The sequence below is a fragment of the Mus musculus genome, chromosome 6, assembly GCF_000001635.26.
Source record: "Mus musculus strain C57BL/6J chromosome 6, GRCm38.p6 C57BL/6J".
In the NCBI taxonomy this organism is placed as follows: Eukaryota; Metazoa; Chordata; class Mammalia; order Rodentia; family Muridae; genus Mus; species Mus musculus.
The window spans coordinates 134679316-134700139 of record NC_000072.6 but is presented as its reverse complement, the minus strand read 5'-3'; the positions used below and the strand labels follow the sequence as shown (position 1 = coordinate 134700139).

Sequence of the window (20824 nt, the reverse complement as noted above, 5' to 3'; positions counted from 1 at the left end):
AGGAGCTATTATATTATAGCTAGTATAAACTAGACTGGATGGTTGCTCATGACTGATAAGTCTAGGGGTCCACATCATTTCCCACTCACAGTAGGTGTAACTATGCAAATTAATCCAGAAAACATTTTCCAAAGTCTAAGGAAGAAGCAAACCCTTCCTTCTGATAAGGGACAGAGGATGGTTAGGCTGCTGTCTGATGAAGGAGGAGTGTCTCAGGGAAGTCAGACACGGATTATTCTAGCAGGGTGGACACAACAGGAGGCACAGAACACGAGTTGAGACTGGCCATAGCCAACATTTGGCAGATTTTGGAGACTTCAGTTATGAGCATTGCACATTATATGGAAGGCAGATGAGTGTCTGACTACAGAGAACCAAAGTCTCAGCAAAAACAAAGGGAAAGAAATGCTGAGGTACTCTGGGATACTGGAAGAAGCCGTCATGGAAGACATGCTCCAACTTTGACAGAGTACTACTCTGCACTCCCTCTGTGTATCTCACTGTGTTTGAGATAGATAAGGTTTTTTTTTTTAAGATTTATTTATTTATTATATGTAAGTACACTGTAGCTGTCTTCAGACACTCCAGAAGAGGGAGTCAGTTCTTGTTACAGATGGTTGTGAGCCACCATGTGGTTGCTGGGATTTGAACTCCGGACCTTCGGAAGAGCAGTCGGGTGCTCTTACCCACTGAGCCATCTCACCAGCCCCCGAGATAGATAACTTTTATTCCAGAAATGGCATTTATTTTCAGAGTTCCTTAGGTCCTCTGGTCTGATCTGCAGTCTGGCTGTCACCACTTCTACATCAGCAATTCCTAGCAATTTAGTCTGCCCTCAGACAAGAAAGTTCTCTCGACCAGTGTGCAAAGCAGGAGCTGTGGAGTCCCACCAAGATGTCAACCAAGCTTTGGGGCTGTCTCCTGGAGATACTTTAGAAATCGTTGAGGCCTGGGAGAAGTAGGAAATCCTTTTATAAGGAGCAGGGAAGGTCTTCAAGTGTCTTCCCAGCAACAGAGGAGACTTCAGAATGAGCAGGTAGCTGTAACAGTGAAAAAACTAGTAAGGAGTAGGCTCGTGGGTACTGACTGATGTTGACCAACAAATCCGATCACTTTCAAGTGAAGATGGTTCCAGGTCTTCTGATGCTCTGTATTAGCTCAAGGTCACCTTGCAGGAAGGCCTGCCCAGGCCAGCCTCTCTATAACTTCTAGCCCACTCACAGTGCATGTTCCCTTTACCTTATTTTATAATTGTTAGACTTTATCTTTTTATATGCTAGCTACTTTTACTTTTTTTTTTTTATTTCCTTCCTTTTTCTGCCTTGCTTATTATCTGCTTCTCCACTGGAGTATAAGATCTAGGAAGGATTTTTTCCATTTGTTAGTCTGCTACCTAGAGCCCTGGCACTTGCTAGTTCATCCACCTAGGGGGTGGATAAAGGTGCATGGACTCAGAGCTCTGAGCACATTCTGTCTTAGTGTCCTAGTGTGATTCTCAGTTGCTGTGATACAACACTGACAAAAACCAACTTGGGGAGCAAAGGGTTTAACTTACACTTCCATGTCACAGCCCATCACTGAGTGTCGCCAAGGTAGGAACTCAAGCAGGGCAAGGGCCTGCGGGCAGGAACTGAAGCAGAAACCATCAAGATGCTGTCCCTGGCTTGCTCAGCCTTTCTCATACATCCCAACCACCTGACAGGGGTGGGACCGTACATAGTGGGCTGGGCCCTGCCGCATGGATCATTAATCAAGAAATGCCTCAAAGATTTGCCCAAAGGCCAGTCTGATGGAGGCAAATCCTCAACTGAGGTTCTCGCTTTCCAAGTGACTCTAGTTTGTGTCAAGTTGGCAAAAACTAACCAGCAAATTTGGTGAGTAAGAAAAAACCTGGAGCTGGCGAGATGGCTCAGTGGTTACGAGTGCCGACTGCTCTTCCGAAGGTCCCGAGTTCAAATCCCAGCAACCACATGGTGGCTCACAACCATCTGTAACGAAATCTGATGCCCTCTTCTGGAGTGTCTGAAGACAGCTACAGTGTACTTACATATAATAAATAAATAAATCTTTAAAAAAAAAAAAAAAAACCTGTATGTTTAAGATGAAGAGTTTGTAAATAACAAAAAATAAAAAATAAAGACAGGCTAAGGAAGTAGTGCTAAGAATCTCACCATTAATGTGCCATGTAATTGATTAATTGGCTGCCATGTTTCCTTATGATCTTTAAGAGTTTGGAACAAAGTTGAAGTCATGCTGAATGGATGTTCCATGTCTTGGTTTTGTTCAATGATCTTGGTTTTCTTAAAATGATCTTTGTTTTCTTAAAATGATCTTTAAGAACAGTTTTCCACACAACTCCTGTTTTTCACCCACAGTAGGACTTAAACTCTGTAGAGCTTACTATGTGACCTGACCCAGAGTCTCAAGCTTTGCAACACATGTACTGTAGAAGAAGTCCAAAGATGACACAGATGCTCCAACTATGGCTCAAAGTTTAGTGTAGCCATGAGCACACAGCCATTCCCAGGCACCTGTGGATGTAGCCCTGTGATTGAGTTCAAGCCAGAGTTTCTGAGACCCGCAGGTTCAGCCCGTAAGACACTCCTACTGCTCTTTGCCATTCCATAGTATTCTGCCAGGTAGATGCTATGGAGATCACAAAGCCACAAGGTGAGAGGAACCTGGAGATCTGAACTCAACAGAAGAGAACCATCTGCTAACAAGGAAGATTTACTCTAAACATGAGTACAAGCTATACTTCCATACCATCTACACTATTACACATGCCAAGTGTATTTACAGCTACAGCATAGCCTACTCACTCTAATACTACTCTCAAAACAGTTATTTTTCCCTGACAGAATGAGACAGCTTATCAATTTGTAGGATGAAGTAGCTGAAGCCTCTAGGAAGCTGTTCATTTAACAAGCACTCATTGTTTACTACAAGCTGGGCATTATTTTAGGCTCTTGAGCAGTGAGTCAGCTTTCTATTACTATAAAAAACAAACCCTGATATAACCAGCTGAGACGTTTACACTCGTCTTTAAATTTGCACCACTGTAAATTGTAAGTCAGACAGGGAGCATGGAGTTTTCTGGAAAGGTACGTTGCCTGTAGCAGGCTGGCATTCAGGAACTTGAGGGAGAAGAAAACTACTCTGTGTCCAAGAAGCTAGAGGCTAACACTACACGGGTTGGGGTTTCTTTGAAGGATTTGGCCACTATAAATAGCCTGGAGATCTCCTTCCTGGGTGGCTCTCCCACCTCTCAACAGTGTGACCCTGGGGACCAAACCTTTAATACATGGGCATTTGGGTGACATACAAGATCAAAACTGTCAGAGCACCAGTGTCCAAATTTGCTAATATTCTTCATTACTGTCAATAAAGAAATGCAGAACAGGAAGATCTTTGCTAAGCCCTATTTCCATGTCTATAAACTATGTGTCCTAATACTTCCCACGCACTGGTCTGTAGGCTACAGGTATTTTTGGGGTTCCTTACAGGAGGTGACCCTTAAAGCCTCTAACCTGCTTCATCTGTAGAGAAGAAGACAGGGGCTTTAGAGCCTGGCACCTGTGGCTAGCACCGAGAGAGATGACAGAGCCAGCTGTCTAGGGACACATCTAGGGCAGGCATGCTGCAGGTAAGTATGGCTGTTCACACATGCTCAAAAGTCAGTGTCTGAATGTGAAGAGAGTTAAATCTCAGAGCAGGGGTAGCCAAATAACCGGGCTGTGCTCTTGTCTCGCCAAAAAACACAACCCTAAATTTCCAACAGGCAAGTAATAAATTTGACTCGGCCCTCCTCCAGGATTTCTGTGTCTTGGCAGGGCAGGGATGGTGGAAAGGAGCACGGGCCCAAGGCCCAAGGAAGCACTGCACAGCATGTGTTACTGCCAGAGCCAGAGCCAGCCCAATCTCCATCTCCATTTCCTGCCACCCAAGGGACCAGCTGGATTTCTTACTGTAAAGAAAGGTTGCCCAGAGGATAGAGAGGAAGGGGGGATTATAATTACATTGTGTACTCTCAAACTGAAATTTATACCAGAGTAATGTGTAAGACAGAAAAAGAAAATTCAAACTTTTCTGGAAATGCTTTGTCTCAGTATTTCAGGGGAAAAAAAAAAAAAAGGCAGCCAGCTATCTCAACGCTTTGCCAAAACCTTTAGTTTTAAAATGAAGCACCTCTCAACTCAGTTTATAATCTCAGGTCAAGAAGCAGAAATGGATGCCAGAATGTGGTCAAAGCAAGGACGGGAGTCAGCTCATGTTACTTAAAGGAGGTTCAGTGTACAGAGGCAGACAGAGCGTTGCCTGGCCAGTGGTTGATGCCAGTCAGACTTGGTGAACTGAAGGCAAATGCAAACACTAATGCCAGCCTAGGGCTCTGCACCATGGGAACCACTCTTACCTGTCACTCTTTTCCCTGGGAGAACACAGTAGTTAGCTCACATACCTGGTGAGTGGCTCCATCCAGGTCTATGTTACAGAAGGAATCCCCTGTGGGCTCTCATGCCCCGACCCCTACCCTGGATGCAGATTCAGAAATGGCAGCTCCTGCACATTTCTTCACACTTCAGGTGAGTGCCTACTATGTGAAAACAGAGTAACCAAAAGTGAAATGAAGGGTTCCAGACAAGGAGAACATAAGCAAGTCTTCCTTATATGAACTCAAAGTACTTCAGAGGACTTTTGTATCCTATTCTGGATTCTTGGATGTTTGCATAGGCTCTACCATTTGCACATCCTTGATCCAGCCTCTGAAACTGTAAATGCTCCCAAACCTGACACCGTCTGCGTCGCAGGGCAATGCTCAAAAAGTTCCATATATTGGAGCACCTTAGATTTAGATACCTTGATTGGAGTGTTCACCTCATAGGGAGGGGAGGAGGGAGAGGGAGAGAGAAGAATATAGCAATCAGAAGATCCATTTGTCATGCAAACATGAAGCCCTGACTTTGACCCCAAGCCCACATTCTGACAAAGAGCTGGGTGCAGTGATGTGCTCTTGTAATTGCACAGTAGAGAGATCCCTGGGATTTCCTGGGCCAACCAGCCCAGCCTAATCAGTGAGCTCCTGACCCTGTATGGAAAACCAAGGGAACAGTGCCTCTGGTAATGACACCTGAGGTTGACTCCTGGTTTCACATGCACACATACTTGTGCACCTGCACACATATACACACAATTCACCCCTCAATATCATTTTAGTCATTAATAGGAAAGCCTTGGTCAAGTCCCAGGTAAACTTTAAGTTCTGGGGTTTCTTGATCTGTGCAGTGACTTAGAGAGAGAGCCTTCAGGGTCTGTTTCCAATCTCATGTGATCATGTGTCTTTCTGAGCAGGGACTCTTTCCAGGAAAATCCCTGGTGTTTCTCAGCATCCTACGCTAATGCCTTACACTAACACCAGTACACCTAAGAATTGAAACCAGAGGCACTACTAGAATCAGACCAGAGTCCACTCTTAGATTAGCTGCGAGAATATATATATGCCTACTAGCTTTATCTCGGGCTAGAAGCTGTGAACTTGTGTCCAGGGACAGCAGCTAAAGTGAAGTACAAATGTGACCAAATCATGACCCAGATTAGCACGGCAGGAGAGGCTCCACGGTCTCCGCTGTGTCTTCTGCCATGTGCCTTCTCCCTAGTGCATTGTTGTTGCTAAAATTTCTTCTCTGGGCAAGACAGAAACAAAGTGAACAGTATCTCCCCGTCCCCCTGAAGTCCTAAGGACAAACTGGACATAATTCCATCAACGTTCACCTCAGGGAACCAATGAGCTTATTAGGCTTACTCACATAGCGTAGGTGAGGAGTTATGAGCAGGACCACAGACAGACAACCTTAAAGCAGCCACACTGGAAGGTCTGCACTCAGCATGGACAGTGCCTTTCCCATGGCTAGCTACATAGATGGAACCCCTTCTCCTCCTGATTCCCTCCCACCTACATCCTCTAGTCCCACCCAGAAGACCATGTGCAACAGATGCGGAATTGCATGCAATTGGTTGGGAGGAGTGGCTGGATACTGAGGTGAGGGTCCCATGACCCTCTCTACCCTTCCTTTTATGAGGGAAGGGAGACAAAGTCAATAGGTACAGGTGTGATAATCTTTGTAAACCAGCCCAGCAGAATGCCCAAAGATGTGGCAGTTTTGGCTGGAAGGAATAGTCTTGTTCAACCCCTGTCTCCAAAGAAAAATACACTGGTCGACAGGCAGTCTCCTTATAATTGGCCTTTCAGTACACTTGAATTTCATTGACAGATGAAGCCTAAAGTGTAAAGTGCCTGTCTGCCACTTTCAATCTTTAATAGAAATATACCAAAAACAACCAACCAACCAACCAACCAAACAAACAAACCCAGAAAAAGTGATGAGAAGTGATCACTTAAGTCCCTGCTTAGAAGCCAGGGCCTATTTTTCCAGCATCTATATCTAGCTCTCCAGCAAACCCAAGCCTCCTAGGGAGTGAACCAGTTTACTAGTCACAAGCGTTACTAGAATCAGACCAAACAGATAGATTAACTACAAAAATTCCAAAACTCACATACTTTTGGTATGAAAGAAATCATTTAGGGTTTGTGGGAACCAGAGTTCACAGAAAATATCTGCCTTGCCTCTCTTCAGGTTTTACCACATGGGTTGTAGAAGGCAGTGTTCAAAATAGGCCAGGACTTGGCCTGCTACTACAATCAAGAAACTTCACATGAGCCAATTCATGGCAAGGTGAGACGTTTCTCTTTCAGTCACAATGTGTACCGAGGACAAGGACTCCACTACAGTATTGACTGTACAGCAGGCCCAGTCCTAAGCATGGTACCTAGAGGAACTCTCTTTAACCCTCCTCAGACCTCACTGTTCTTGTATCAAGAACAGAACAAGAGACTGAAGCTTAATAGGCTTGAGTAAACAATCTGAGGCTACCCAACTAGTTAGAGACGGTGTGAGGACTGGACCCTGCCATAAAGCTCTAATGTTCACAGAACTATTATCTGAAATGGTTCACAAACACAAAAGCCAGAGTCTAGACCCAACGTGACCCATCCCAAGTAGAGAATGACAGCTGTAACTCTGCCAAGTACATCTCAATCTCACATGTAGTTTCCCCTCCATATTCCCCCTCCCACCCACACACACAGAAAGAGGGGAGAGAGAGGGGGAGAGAGAGAGAGAGAGAGGGAGAGGGAGAAAGAGAGAGAGAGAGAGAGAGAGAGAGAGAGAGAGAGAGAGTGTTAAAAACATAAAATTTCCCTTTGATTATTTATGCTCTTGTAATTTATCTTATTTTATGACTGGGTAATCTGCTTTAAATGACTTCAATTTATATATCTAAATAACAAGAGACTAGATCAGGTGATCGCTAAGATCTGCATAATGCCAATATGCTGTTGTTGGCCGGACACAACATGCTGTGGTCTTTAATGCAGAAATATGAGTGTTTTCTTGAATCACAAATCTGTCTTTTCACTATCCCTGAAGTCCCAAAGCTATTTTTCTCTAAGATTGGTAAACTGTCTCCCATTTATCTATACTCATATCCCAAGACCTGTGTTCTCCATTATTTCACTTAGGCCACATTGCTCCAGGATATCTGCTATCTCACTGTTAGGAGCAGGTGTGGCGGCAGTCCTAAAGGCGCCAGGGACTGCAGCTAAGTCATATGACTTGCACCTGACTTCCTCATATAAGACACAAACATCTTGAGTGCTGCGCAGGTGTACCAGGATACAGGTGAATCCAATTTGGTGGAGATTTGCCCCTGCTGCCCTGATTAGCTGAAGCTGCGTGCCTGGTGAGGTGGCGTGGCCTGCTGTGCGTGGATGGGAACTGAGAGTATAAAAGAGTGAGAGGCCCGGGTTAGAGGGAGGATTATTATTCGAGAGAGGATTGTTATTATTGGGAGATATAAACGAGGGAGAGATATAAAAACAGGGGAGATATAAACAAGGGAGATATAGAGAAAGAAGAAATAGGACTGAATAAACGTGTGCAGAAGGATCCTGTAGCAGCGTCGTTCTTGCTGGCGAGTTGGGGGCGCGCTCGAGAGTTGGTGCCGAAACCCGGGACAAGAAACATCTTCAGGCACGAGCGAAGACCCCCTGCTACAGGGAGGATTCAGAACTGCATCATGGGGAAGGAGCTGTTAATAAAGGTTCCTGTAAAACAGACTGTTGAGAAGGATCCGGCGTGGATTCAGAACTCTTCAGCTGGGGAACGGTACTGATGAAGAGAAAGAAGAAAGATGAAGACTGAATAAGCTGCTGTTAGAAGGACTGGTGGTCGTGTCGTTCTTGCTGGTCGAGAGCAGACGCGACAATTGGTGGCCCGTACGGGGAACCGACTCCCCCACCGAGTTCAGAACTTTCAGCAGTCAGTGGTTGCTGGCAGGGTAAGTTCACGGTGAGTGAAACTTGCAACCCCAGGAGTTTGGGAAGGACCTCGATAAAATAGAGGTGAGCATAAAGTTGCCAGGAAGTAGGCACAAAGTAACCCAGGAGTTTGGGAAGGACCTCCGATAAAATAGAGGCGAATATAACGTTGCCAGGAAGCAGGTACAAGGTAACTAAAGGTTCATGGTTTTGGGATAAGTTAAGGTTCCCGGTTTGGGGACAAGTTAAGGAACTATGATAACCTCAGTGTAGTGATCAATAGATCCTCGCTGTGTAGATATGCTTTTTTCTCCCATTGACCCTTTGTGGGTAGGTCTGATAGTTTTGGTCTTGTTTGTTCTGATATATGGACTCTGTTACTGTTTGAAACTGTGTGTAGAGGCAGTCAAGACAGGTCAGAAAATCCTTACAGAGCAACAAGAAAGTATGTCGGAAGAGAAGGGCTTAAAAAGAAAAAGGAAAAAGAAAGGAGACACAGTGTTATCAGATGGACAGAAAGGACAGGACAACAGAGCTGAGGTGGAGGAGGAAGGTGAATTAGCTTCTGCTCCCCCTCCCTATGCCTCCTCAGCAGCCATCTATGGGCAGACCTTCTGTCCGGAGGTCTGGAAAGAGGATAGATTCTCCTTGCTGGGATGTCCTATTTTCACTGATCAAGCTGAATTTGCATGGGATAGAGATATGTTGCTTGATCAAGGTCGATTTGCACAACAACAGACAGGATATCCAGTGCAGGTGTTTAAGCAGGTAAATCAGATTGCCATAAGGGCACGGAAATCATTGCCCAACAGAGGGGAAGCTAGTGAAAACTTGACTTTCATATTGACTTCCCAGATGGACACACAGGTGATTGAGGTTATGGTCTCATCACCACGAGGTATTGTGTCAGTCTCCCCTGCGGATCGACCAGATCAGGTGTTGATGTGGGCGAGAGGGTCTGTTTGTGTTTCCACAGGACCAGACGGAACCTCTTTGGGTGCTGGAGAGATTGGTGAGACGCTGCAAGAATGAGGCTCCTGATCCAGTTGCCCCTGTGGATGTGGTGGATGATCCCACAAGCACAAAGGATGGAGCCGAGATGAGAGATCCTTTCGGTATTCCAGAAGCCGATACCAGCTCGACATGACATTCAAATTTTTCCACGCTTTTTGATCCCTGAATTCCCCTTAAAGAGATAGCCTCTCTGGCTATCTATCCCTTGCTTCAGGGAAGATGAGCGGGGATGAGAGCCCTGGGATGTATGCTTGTTATAGTGTGTGTGTTTTTTGTGTTTGGCACATGTGTTAGGTGCAGAGTGTGCAGGCCCGCACTTTCGCCATGGTAGCGTAGGCTTTTGCTGCAGTGGAGGCGGAACAATCTCCTCAGATTCGGTTTGCTGCTCTAAAAGAAATTATGCTGCGTTATGCCGTGGGGTGCGAGGCTAAGCACTGCACAGAGGATAGCTTGCTGTTGGCATCCTGTGGAAGGTATGTCTGATTGCATGAAGGTTCAGTGTCCTAGTTCCCTTCCCCCAGGAAAAACGACATGGGAGCTGGCCAAGACCTCTCTGGGTGATGAGCCTAAGGGATGGTTTTGTGTAGGGCCCCTATGCTTGCACACTGGGGATCAGACCTCTACCTTCACCCATGAGGCTTGCTTGCAGCAATTAAGATCTGGCCATAGGTTAATTAACATCCTGGCCTTTTGATGCACCTGCCACAAGCAAAACACAATCTCCCCAGGAGTGGCTTGGCATGATAGAGAGGTAGTCAGTGATAAGACTCCCTGGGCATGTCACCAACCTAAGACAGGGATCAAACCAATGCTGTTTGTCACCCAAGGACGGGTAAGGGGCATGGCTGCGGGGGGCTATCTACAGACATTCTCTCTGCCAAAAAAGAAAAAAGGGGGAATTGTTAGGAGCAGGTGTGGCGGCAGTCCTAAAGGCGCCAGGGACTGCAGCTAAGTCATATGACTTGCACCTGACTTCCTCATATAAGACACAAACATCTTGAGTGCTGCGCAGGTGTACCAGGATACAGGTGAATCCAATTTGGTGGAGATTTGCCCCTGCTGCCCTGATTAGCTGAAGCTGCGTGCCTGGTGAGGTGGCGTGGCCTGCTGTGCGTGGATGGGAACTGAGAGTATAAAAGAGTGAGAGGCCCGGGTTAGAGGGAGGATTATTATTCGAGAGAGGATTGTTATTATTGGGAGATATAAACGAGGGAGAGATATAAAAACAGGGGAGATATAAACAAGGGAGATATAGAGAAAGAAGAAATAGGACTGAATAAACGTGTGCAGAAGGATCCTGTAGCAGCGTCGTTCTTGCTGGCGAGTTGGGGGCGCGCTCGACATCTCACAGAAATTTCACACTGCAACCAGTCTCCACTGACAGTGCCCACCCGGTCCATAGAGATGTAGGTTTTTTTGTTTTTGTTTTTGTTTTTGTTTTTGTTGTTTTGTTTTTGGTTTTTCGAGACAGGGTCTCTCTGTGTAGCCTTGGCTGTCCTGGAACTCACTTTGTAGAACCAGGCTGGCCTCGAACTCAGAAATCCGCCTGCCTCTGCCTCCCGAGTGCTGGGATTAAAGGAGTGCATCACTACACCCGGCTGGTTTTACATTTTTGTTCTGTGTATTTTCATTTCACCAGCCAGACTAACCACTCAGTGGGCATGCCACAGTTGCTCAGCAACACCGGTTTGGTGATGGGTAAGGGGTAACCTTACAGCCAGTAAGTAAACCAGTGGTCGAAGTGTACTGTGATGCTGGGAAGGCAGCTAGCTCCATTGTTGTTCTCCCCTCTTACATGTACATATTTGTAAACATAAAATCTATCACTCAAGAGCATGACTCAAGTGAGACTCAGTGAGTCAGAACAAGAAAAAGAAGGCATGAAGTTAGAAGGGGTGTGTATGCTGACGGCAGAGAGGAGTTAGGGGCAGGTGGGATAGTTATGATCCAAAATACAGTGCATATGGCTCAGAAATTAAAAGATAAATAAAAAAATAGTATTGAAAATGCATTAAGACAAGAAAATAGAAGGAAACTATTTGGGATAAGAGGGTCAATAGGGGCATAAAAAGGAAAAACAAGAGTAAATGAAAGATGAGTATGATCAAATTATATGATAGAAATTTACGAAAATGTCATAATGAATCATTACTTTATATGGTGAATATATGCTAATAATAAGCTTTTACTTCTGTGGGATGTTAACAGATGTTACTTAAGACAAGTGCTTTGAGGTAAAGTTAGTTTGGAATGTATTGGTTTTCTTTACTGTGAGACTCCTAAGAAATTTAAATAGTATGCTAAATTTTAAATGTCTATGATGTGACTTTTCAGGGTGTGGTAATGAATATGCAAGAAGTTTAACCTACATGGGATGAGTTTTAAGCCTTGTTTTGGAAAGTAGTCCTTTACAGCAGTGGTTCCCACATCCCAGTTAATGAAGGGCAGCATTAGGTATCATTTGGCAAGCTTATTAAAACAATGACTCACAGGCCACACCCTGGTTGGGGAGGGGAGAACACATCATTCAAATGAACAAACTGAAGCGATACTGATGCACACTCAACTCTGGGGATTAGAGCGCTACGGACCGTAATATAATTGAACAAGTATCTGAAAGGCTAGGGCTGGGAATGTAGATAAGTTGGCAGAGCACTTGCCTAACATGCCCAGGGTACTAGGCTCCACTCCTACCACTGCATAGAGAGTGGTGGTGCACACCTGTAATACCAGCACTCAGAGAGCAGAAGCAGGAGGACTCCAAGTTTAAGGTTATCCTCAGTACCAACCGGGACTACACGACCCTGTGTTACATGTATATTTAGGGCTACGTCAATGCCAGGCAGTGAGAAAGGACGTATTGAATAGTTCCAGAGAATAGCATTTGCTACGATTTGGACATGAAGTCTCCCTCTGCATCCTTGGTCTCCAGCGTATGAATCCACTCACTGTGAGGTGACTGGGTCACAGGGCTCTGCCATACTCAGTGCATTAACTCCTTGAATGACTGATGCTTGACAGCGTGTACAGGAAGATGGGGGCCTAGTGTCTGATGTCAGCCATGGGGACAGGGTTTGGAAGGGTGTTTTCTCCTTGGTCCTTTGACATCTGCTCCTCAGCTGCCACAAGTTGGTCAGCTCTGTCCCATCACATACTCCTGCTATGCTGCTCAGCCTCACCATGACCTAGAAACAATGGAGCCAAGAAGCCACATACTGAAACTAAATAAACTGATGTCAGCTATTTCGCCACTGTGATGTCTGACTAAGTTGTTTTATTCATTAAAGAAAAGTGCATATATTTATATCTTTATGAAATAATGCTAAATGGTGGAAGTGTTGGCCAGTTTAAACCTGCTGCTACAATGAATGTCCAGAACAGACAACCTTCGGACTCTCTGAGAACAGCCTATCCTTATTACTCACTGAAAGCAAAGCGCAGTGATGGACAACCCATCACTTGTTCTTCATGGTCAGCTCGCTTACCAGAGTTGATGACCGATGGCCAGTTGTTACACACACAGAGCTGCCACCCTCCTACATAATTTCTCCTGGATAGAGCTCTCACACTTTCCTTCACACAATAGCGCCTCACAGCAGAAACCTGGGCTCTTCCTTGATGGAAAATTTTAAAATACTATGTGCTTATCCCTCGGGGCTCCAATGTAAATGTCCTGGCCAATAAATCATTTCAGTGTTGAAGCAAAGAACCTACTATGCTTACTGGTAACTACACATTTGTACCATCTTTGAGTTTCTTCTTTTTTTTTTTTTTTTTTTTTTTTTTTTTTTTGGTTTTTCGAGACAGTGTTTCTCTGTGTAGCCCTGGCTGTCCTGGAACTCACTCTGTAGACCAGGCTGGCCTCGAACTCAGAAATCCACCTGTCTCTGCCTCCTGAGTGCTGAGATTAAAGGTGTGCGCCACCACACCCGGCTAGTTTATTCATTTATTGATGGAGTCTTTTGTATCAAGGATAGCTTCTAACTTGCTATGTAGCTGGGAATGACCTCAAACTTCGGATCCTGTCTTAACCTCCTGAGTTTTGGGATCACAGCAGGTTTACGTGGTGCTGGGGATGGAACCCAGTGGTTCACGCTTGCTAAACAAGCAGTTTCTCAGCTAATGTGCAAGGCCTGCACCACACTCTGTGTTTACAGGCTATTTCGCACGAATGATACCTGAGCTGCATTCACAGAAGCCTTCAGTGTTAAATAGGCATAGTCACTTCCACAGAGCAAATAAGAGCACTGAGCTGTATGCACTAACAGTGAGAAAAGTAAAGGATGTGCTAAGGCTCCTCCATTCAAAGCAAATGATTACTATGAAAAGTACAGAGGTGATACCCAAGAAAAAGCTAACTGCAGATCTATCTGGAGCAAAATCATGATACTAGGACTCTACACACTAACAGCCGTGGAGCAGCCTCACACACTCAATGCTGGACCACTACCCGGCCCGTTCCTCATGTGCAGAGAAGTTAAACAGCAAGTCTGACCAACTCAGCTGTGAAGCAGGAGTCAAATGCCAGGCTGTTCTCAGCTGAGAACATTCTTCACCAGCATGTCTTACTACTGCCATGAGTCCGGGGTGGGACCCCCCACAGCCATGGAGCCCCCCACAGCCATGTTACCTCTTTGATTCGCTTGACTAGAGCATTCTGATCGAAAGCCACTGCCTCTGCGCACTGGTGCAGGTGATCCTGGTACCGGAGGCAGAGCTGCAGCACCTGCTGAGAGTCTAGCTTCTCCAGTTTGGCATTGGTTGGGGAAGTCTGTCCACTCAAGAGCCCTTTAGAGGAGAGAAATGGAAACAGTGTAATGAGAAATACTGCTGATGAACTTGTGACTAACCTAGCCGAAGTCCATGGAGTCAGGGAAAATTCATTTCATTTTGCATCTTCTGCTCTATGTAGATGAACGTCATTACATCCTTGATCGCTCTACCTTTTGTGGAGTCCCAGCCACCTATCAGCTGCTTTCTTTTGCCCGGTGCTCCCAGTGCATTACTTTCTTAGCCTACTTTACACAAGAGGGAGCGAGGAATAAGCCTCTGGTGATCACAAAGGGAATCAGTGGCCCCTCAGACAGTGCCCCTGGCCTTATCCCACTACTATAAAGTGCCAGGGGGCAGAACCCCTTTTGACTGAAAAGGGTGGAAGTGCATTTGGTTACTAATATGGTTATCTGAGAAACTGAGAAAAATGTGTAAGGAAGTCTTACGAATTTAATACCAAAATTAGAACAAAGCCAGAGTGCAAGCTAACCAGCCTGAACTGGTTTATCTTTTCCTAGAATTGGTTTCTTTAGGCATATAGCTTCACTAAGCAAAGAAGGCTATGTTCTCAACATATTTACATTGATCCACCATGCCTTCCTATAGATGCATATGTCGGGGTAAAATTACAACCATCTCCTGCAGAAGAAATCAATTCAATTACAGATGCTACTTACACTTGCCTATGGCCAGAAGGCAAAGCCCTGACCTGAATTTAAGCCCATGCACTTTTGGTTGCTAAGGCAACAGTTCTGCAACTGTGGTATCAAGCAAGCTCCTCCTGTACATTCTCACGAAATACTGGCATTTTATCTATTGTTATTAACCTATCCAAAGTTAAGCCTGATAAAATTCTCTAGTGTTAAATAATTGCATGCCTCTCAAAAAGTCAAAATAATAGTAACATTTTACAGATTAACATATACACTATTTTGAGAAAAATGTTTCTATTTTCCAAAACAAAAAAGACAGAAGGGTTATACTGGTTTATATTTTCCCAAGTCTTTTTAGTGTTTTGCTTAATAGAAAACAATAAATTCTCACGTCTCTTCTGTATGTAAGTTGCCATTTCTTCTCACAAAGTCTCTAGGAAGCTCTCCTGGACACTTCCTAGATTGACAGTGGCTTGCAGATGGTGTCCAAGTATCGACCTCAGAGACTTCCCTTGGAAGTCTTGAGACTCCTGGGACACATGTCCCTCAGCTGGCACATTCTGAAAATCGCTCATTATACCCTATCACGCTGTTCTTGGACTAAGCACAAGGAGTATTGAGACATGTGACATTGGGCATGTGCTGAGCCTCCTGTGCCAAAACTCATCCTGTTCTCTTCTACCATCAGCCCCTTGCTGCTCCCATACGTGGAAACTCAACCCAAAATCCTTCCCCAGCAGGACGATACACAGATGACACACATACAGCTGGGCTGTGTCTGAGGATGCTCAGGCATGCTACACAGTGCTGCTCTCATCTTTATGGGACTCAGCCCTAGACAGGGTGTAACATGAGGATCAGAAGTTCAAGGTCATCTGCAACCATACGATGAATTCAAGGTCAACCTGAGCTACACAAGAAGGTTTCAAATAAAATAAAGAATGAATTATATGCCAGGCAAGAATTTATGGTTTAACTATTGATTTGTAAGGATTTTTCTTTATAACCTATTTTTGCACAATTTTCAAAGTATAGAAAACCAGGAAGAAACCCAGACACATCTAGGTTCCATTTTATAATATCCAGACCTCACTACATAATTGTTTCTTCTTCTGAGCCATTAAAAATAAGCAGACATTATCTGGGCAGTGTAGTGCAAGCCTTTAGTCCCAAAACTTGGGAAGTAGAGGCAGGTGGATCTCTGAGTTTGAGGCCAGCATGGTCTACAGAGTAAGTTACAGGACAGCCAGAGCTACACAAAACCCCATCTTCAAAACAAACAAACCAAAAAAAGCAGAGATCATGATACCTCAGTCCATAAAAGATTTCTGTGTACATACTTATGGTTAATTTTTCATGTTAAATAAATTAAGTTTCTACATTAGTTTGGAGCAGAGCCATTCCTTCATTTTCTAGTTGTCTTTAGGTTGTAACAGATTCACACAAAAGGGACATTATTGAGCTAAGACCCGACCTAACAGATTCTGTTTCTGAAGTGGTAGATCTGCATATGGCAAACACGGGACATATCTCCCAAGATCATGTTGAGACCATTCCTTTTGTACAAAACTAAGGTGTGGGCTCCAGGGAGTGGGCGAGGACGCAGACAGAAGTTAACAGAGCTAACGAACTGCCTACTATATCCACCTCTTCATGTAAAGTGCTGCGTGGAAAAATCATCAGGGTTAGAAACTGGGTGACCATTTCTCTGAGTTCTTTTATGATAAACACCATTAAGAATTAAAACATAAAGCACAGTCCAGGACTGTGTGGTTATTAAATTAGGCTATTGCCAAACTGAGTTTCTCAATCATGAGAGCTTAGTTGTAGAATTACGAATTAATGGTATAATGTTAGACACATATTTTTGAAATGACAGAATAGAGAAAGTAGACTCTATAACTTTGTCAAAAGTTACTGGAAGGTATAATTAAACAATAGTATATTTTTTTTAAAAAGAAAAAGAAGTCCCTCTGTGTGAAGTAAATGCTAATGTCTTCCCCAAATTGCCACTGGAAATCCTACAGATCCTTGCTCCCGCCTCTCAGTGTTAGAGCTATAGGTGTGCACCATGTGTGTGTGAGCACACATGAGTACCTCAGTACTAATCTGGAGGTCATTGGACAACTTGTTTTACATAAACCTTTAAATACTTTTAGCCTTTAAATGTTTTTATTCATTCCTTGAGAATGTCATTCACGTATAAAATAAACTTTGATAATATTCACTGTTCTCAGAGCCTCTTCCCATGTTCCTCTCTTAACTTTTTTTTTTAACCATTGGATCCCGTGAGTTCTGCTTATGTGTATAGAGGTATGGGACTATCCACTGGAACCTGGTCAGTCTACCAGGAACCACACCCCTAATGAAAACCGACGCTCCCTCTCTAGTAGCCATCAACTCCATCTGGAGGACAACTTTTGGGAGTTTGTCTTAGGGATCAAACTCAAGCTGTATACAGCTCTGCAGCAAACACCTTTACCTGCAGGATCTCCTTGCCAATCCCATACTTGGCTTTTTCTGTAAGTTCTAGGAGTCCAACTGAGGTCCTCATGCTTTGCCGCAAACACTTTACCCAGGAGTCAATTCCCCCGGTCCCTACTCTTACCTCTCTACAGCAAAGATGGTGGAAGGAACTGGGTGGAAGGGTGTGGATGCACATGTACTAAATGCCTTGCCCTGCTCTGTCAGCCTGTCCGTCTTCCTCTTCCCTTTCTAAGCAATCAGAATGATGGGGCTGGTAGGGCCGGGGAGGTGGCCCAACTGGTCCAGTGCTTGGCTTGTTGAGTATGTAGTAGAGCCTGTACCTGGATGGTCAGAAAGCGATGGGGAACTGCCTTGTAAACACTCACTGTGCTGTGTCCACCAGCGTAATATTATCCTTACCTAGACCTAAGGAAACGAAGGGGAACCAGCACATTATAATGCCAGCTGTGCCCCCCTGTGCAAACCAGAAAGAAAGTATCACCAGTCAACTCACAGAATCTGACCTGTGCCACCAGGGGCTGGATGAGCTATGTCACAGTGAGCCGTGAACTCACCTCCCCTAAAAGAGCTTCAGCCTTCTGAAAACTCTAGAACTCACTGGTGTTGATTACACCTGAGGAACCTACAAGGGCACATCACATCTAGCCTAAGTCCAAGCCATGTGGCCTATAAAGGTCACATCCTCAGGAAATGTCTTTTTCTTTGTAAGTCACCACATACCTGGGCAAGTGATGCACATAACTGTAAGCCCTGAACTTAGGGGACAGGGGAAAGAGTATCCAGAGTTCAAGGCCAGCCCTTAGCAACACAGCAAGTTCAAGATCAGCCAAGAGCTGTATGAGATCCTGTTAGGAAAAAAAAAAAGAGCACAAAAAAGGCAGAATTATAAAGAAAATCTGGGCAACTGAATGGTAAGGTGCAACAGCAACACAGGGACTCGAGAGCCAAGATAAGCAAAGCAGGATGCTGCCTCCAAAGCTGGCAACTCCAGAGACAAGAGATTGACAAGTAGCCTGGAATACAATGAAAAATAAAGATCCCAAGAAAACAGACCAGACATGAGATCCAAAACAAATCAGTAACTTCATTTTCAGCCTTCTATCCAGCATGGTACTGGAGTTCCAAACAGAACCTTTAAATAAGAAGAGAAAGGAGAGGTGTTCAAAGTGAGGGGAGAAAAAAAGTGACTTGTGATTACCGGGATGATTTTATATGCAGAAAGCCCTAAATAATGCTTGAATTAATAAGTAAAACTTAGTAAAGTAAGAGGATACAAAGTCAACTCAAAATTCTGTTGCATTTCCATGAACTAAAGAGAAACCCCCAAAGCACAGAAATCAAGAAAGCAGGTTCAATGACAGCCACGTCAAGAGCACACAGTGCTTAGGGGTGAACTAGAGAAGAGCAGAAGATGTGCATAACGGACATTATTTGACACTGATGAAAGGCAGGGCACCAGGAGAGGGCTGACTCTTGAAGTTGTCTTTGGGTCTCAGAACATTACTCAGTCTTATATAATGAATCTTTGAAACATTTCATTAGTTGAAATAAACCAGATTTTAAACAAGGGCAAATACCGTCTAATTCCATTTACATGAAATACACAGAATAGTGAAATTCCTAGAGAAAGGAAAGGGATAATGGCTGTCACACTGGGGGTAAAAGGACATTGGAGGTCACTGTTAATGGCTGCAGAGTTCAATGTGAGATTATGGGAAGTGAAGGTTGACAGTTACGATGCTGCACAACACTGTGAATGGACCAAAGACACTGAACACAGCCTTGGAAAAGGGTTGAGATGATACATTTTAGGTTAAATATAGATAACACTAAAATCAGGTTGATTAATTTTAAATTTTGCTAAGCAAACATATTCTACAATACTCCTGTAATAAGAAGGCCAAGAATGGGGGATGGAACAGAGACTGAGGAAAGGCCAACCAATAACCGGCCCAACTTGATACTCATCCCACGGGCAAGCACCAATCCCTAACATTATTAATGCTACTCTGTTATGCTTACAGACAGGAGCATGTTGTCCTGAGAGGTTCCACCCAGCAGCTGACTCAAGACAGATACACCCACAGCCAAACTGTGGATGGAGCTTGGGACTCTTATGGAAGAATAGGAGGAAGGTTGTGCCCTGAAGGGGATGGAAACTCCACAGAAAGACCAACAGAGTCAACTAACCTGAATCCTTGAGGCTCTCAGAGATTGAACCACCAACCAAAGAGCATACACAAAGGCCTCCCCAAACATGCACAGAACAGATATGCAGCTTGGTCTTTATGTGGGTCCCGAATAAATGGAGAGAGGGCTATCCTACAAGCTGTCCGCTGTATGTGGGATATCTTCTTCTAGCTAGTCTGACTTGCCTGGCCTCAGTGGGAGAGGAAATGCCAGCCTCACAGAGACTTGAAGTGCCAGACTGGGGAGATAACCAGGGGTGTCCCTACCCAATCAGAGAAGAAGGGGAGGGAAGGGGAAAGGATTGTGGGAGGGGTAACCGGGAGGGGGCAGTGAGCTGGATGTAAAGTGAATAAGTAAAATTAAATTAAAATTTAAAAAAGAAGGCCAAGAGAGAAAAAGTGTGATCAACAGGAAACAAAATGAAAACTATATTTCCTTGCCTAGAAACAGAGTTCTTAAATCAAGTTTTCTTTGAAGTCTCAAATTTTCATTTTAAATTTTTAATTATTTTTATTTTGTGTGTACGATGAGTACACATACCCTAGGGCTCATGTGTAGAGTCAGTGAACAACTTAGGGGAATCTGTTCTCTCTTACTACCATGTGGATTCCAGGGACCTAACTCAAGTCATCAGCCTTGGCAGCAAGTGCCTTTACCCACTGGCCTTAAAATTTCATTGTTCTTAACCACTGAGCTATCTTTCTAATCCCCACAAAATTTCATTTTCTTTTCTTTCACTTTTCCTCTCTTTCCTCCTCTTCCTCTTTTTTCCCTCCTCTTCCTCTCTTTTCCTCCTCCCTCCTCCTCTTCCTCCTCCTCCTCTTCTTCTCCTTCTTCATTTGTTTATGAGACAGGTGTTCTCTGTGTAGTCCTGACTGTCCTGGAACAAGCTCTATAGACCAAGCTGGTCTTGGACTCAGAGATCCACTTGCCTCTGCCTCCCAAGGGCTGGTCTTAAAAGTGTCTACCACCTTCACCCAGATCAAATGTTCATTTTCTAAGAAAAAGGTTTATCTACATATTAGGTGCTTGCTATGGATTGAATATTTCTCTTTCAAACTTGTGAAAGTATGAGGAAGTGGGGCCTTATTGATGTGACTAGATGATAAAGTTCCTTTATAAAAGGGCTCAACAGAAACGTCTCCTTCGGGCTGGAGAGATGGCTCAGTGGTTAAGAGAACTGACTGCTCTTCCGAAGATCCTGAGTTCAAATCTCAGCAACCACATGGTGGCTCACAACCATCCTTAATGACATCTGACGCCCTCTCCTAGTGTGTCTGAAGACAGCTACAGTGTACTTACATATAAAAATAAATAGTAAATAAATATTGAA

The 20824-nt window shown here is 44.3% G+C and overlaps 1 protein-coding gene across 2 annotated transcripts in view; it reads right to left on the bottom strand.

Annotated features, from left to right (window-relative positions):
• Borcs5 (BLOC-1 related complex subunit 5) overlaps positions 1–20824 on the bottom strand; it is a 71673-nt gene that overhangs the window by 11045 nt on the left and 39804 nt on the right. For both annotated transcript variants that reach the window (NM_001170479.1, NM_026371.3), the window contains exon 3: positions 14019–14176. In NM_001170479.1, the coding sequence (NP_001163950.1) occupies positions 14019–14176 (158 nt within the window). The remainder of the gene's footprint in view (positions 1–14018; positions 14177–20824) is intronic.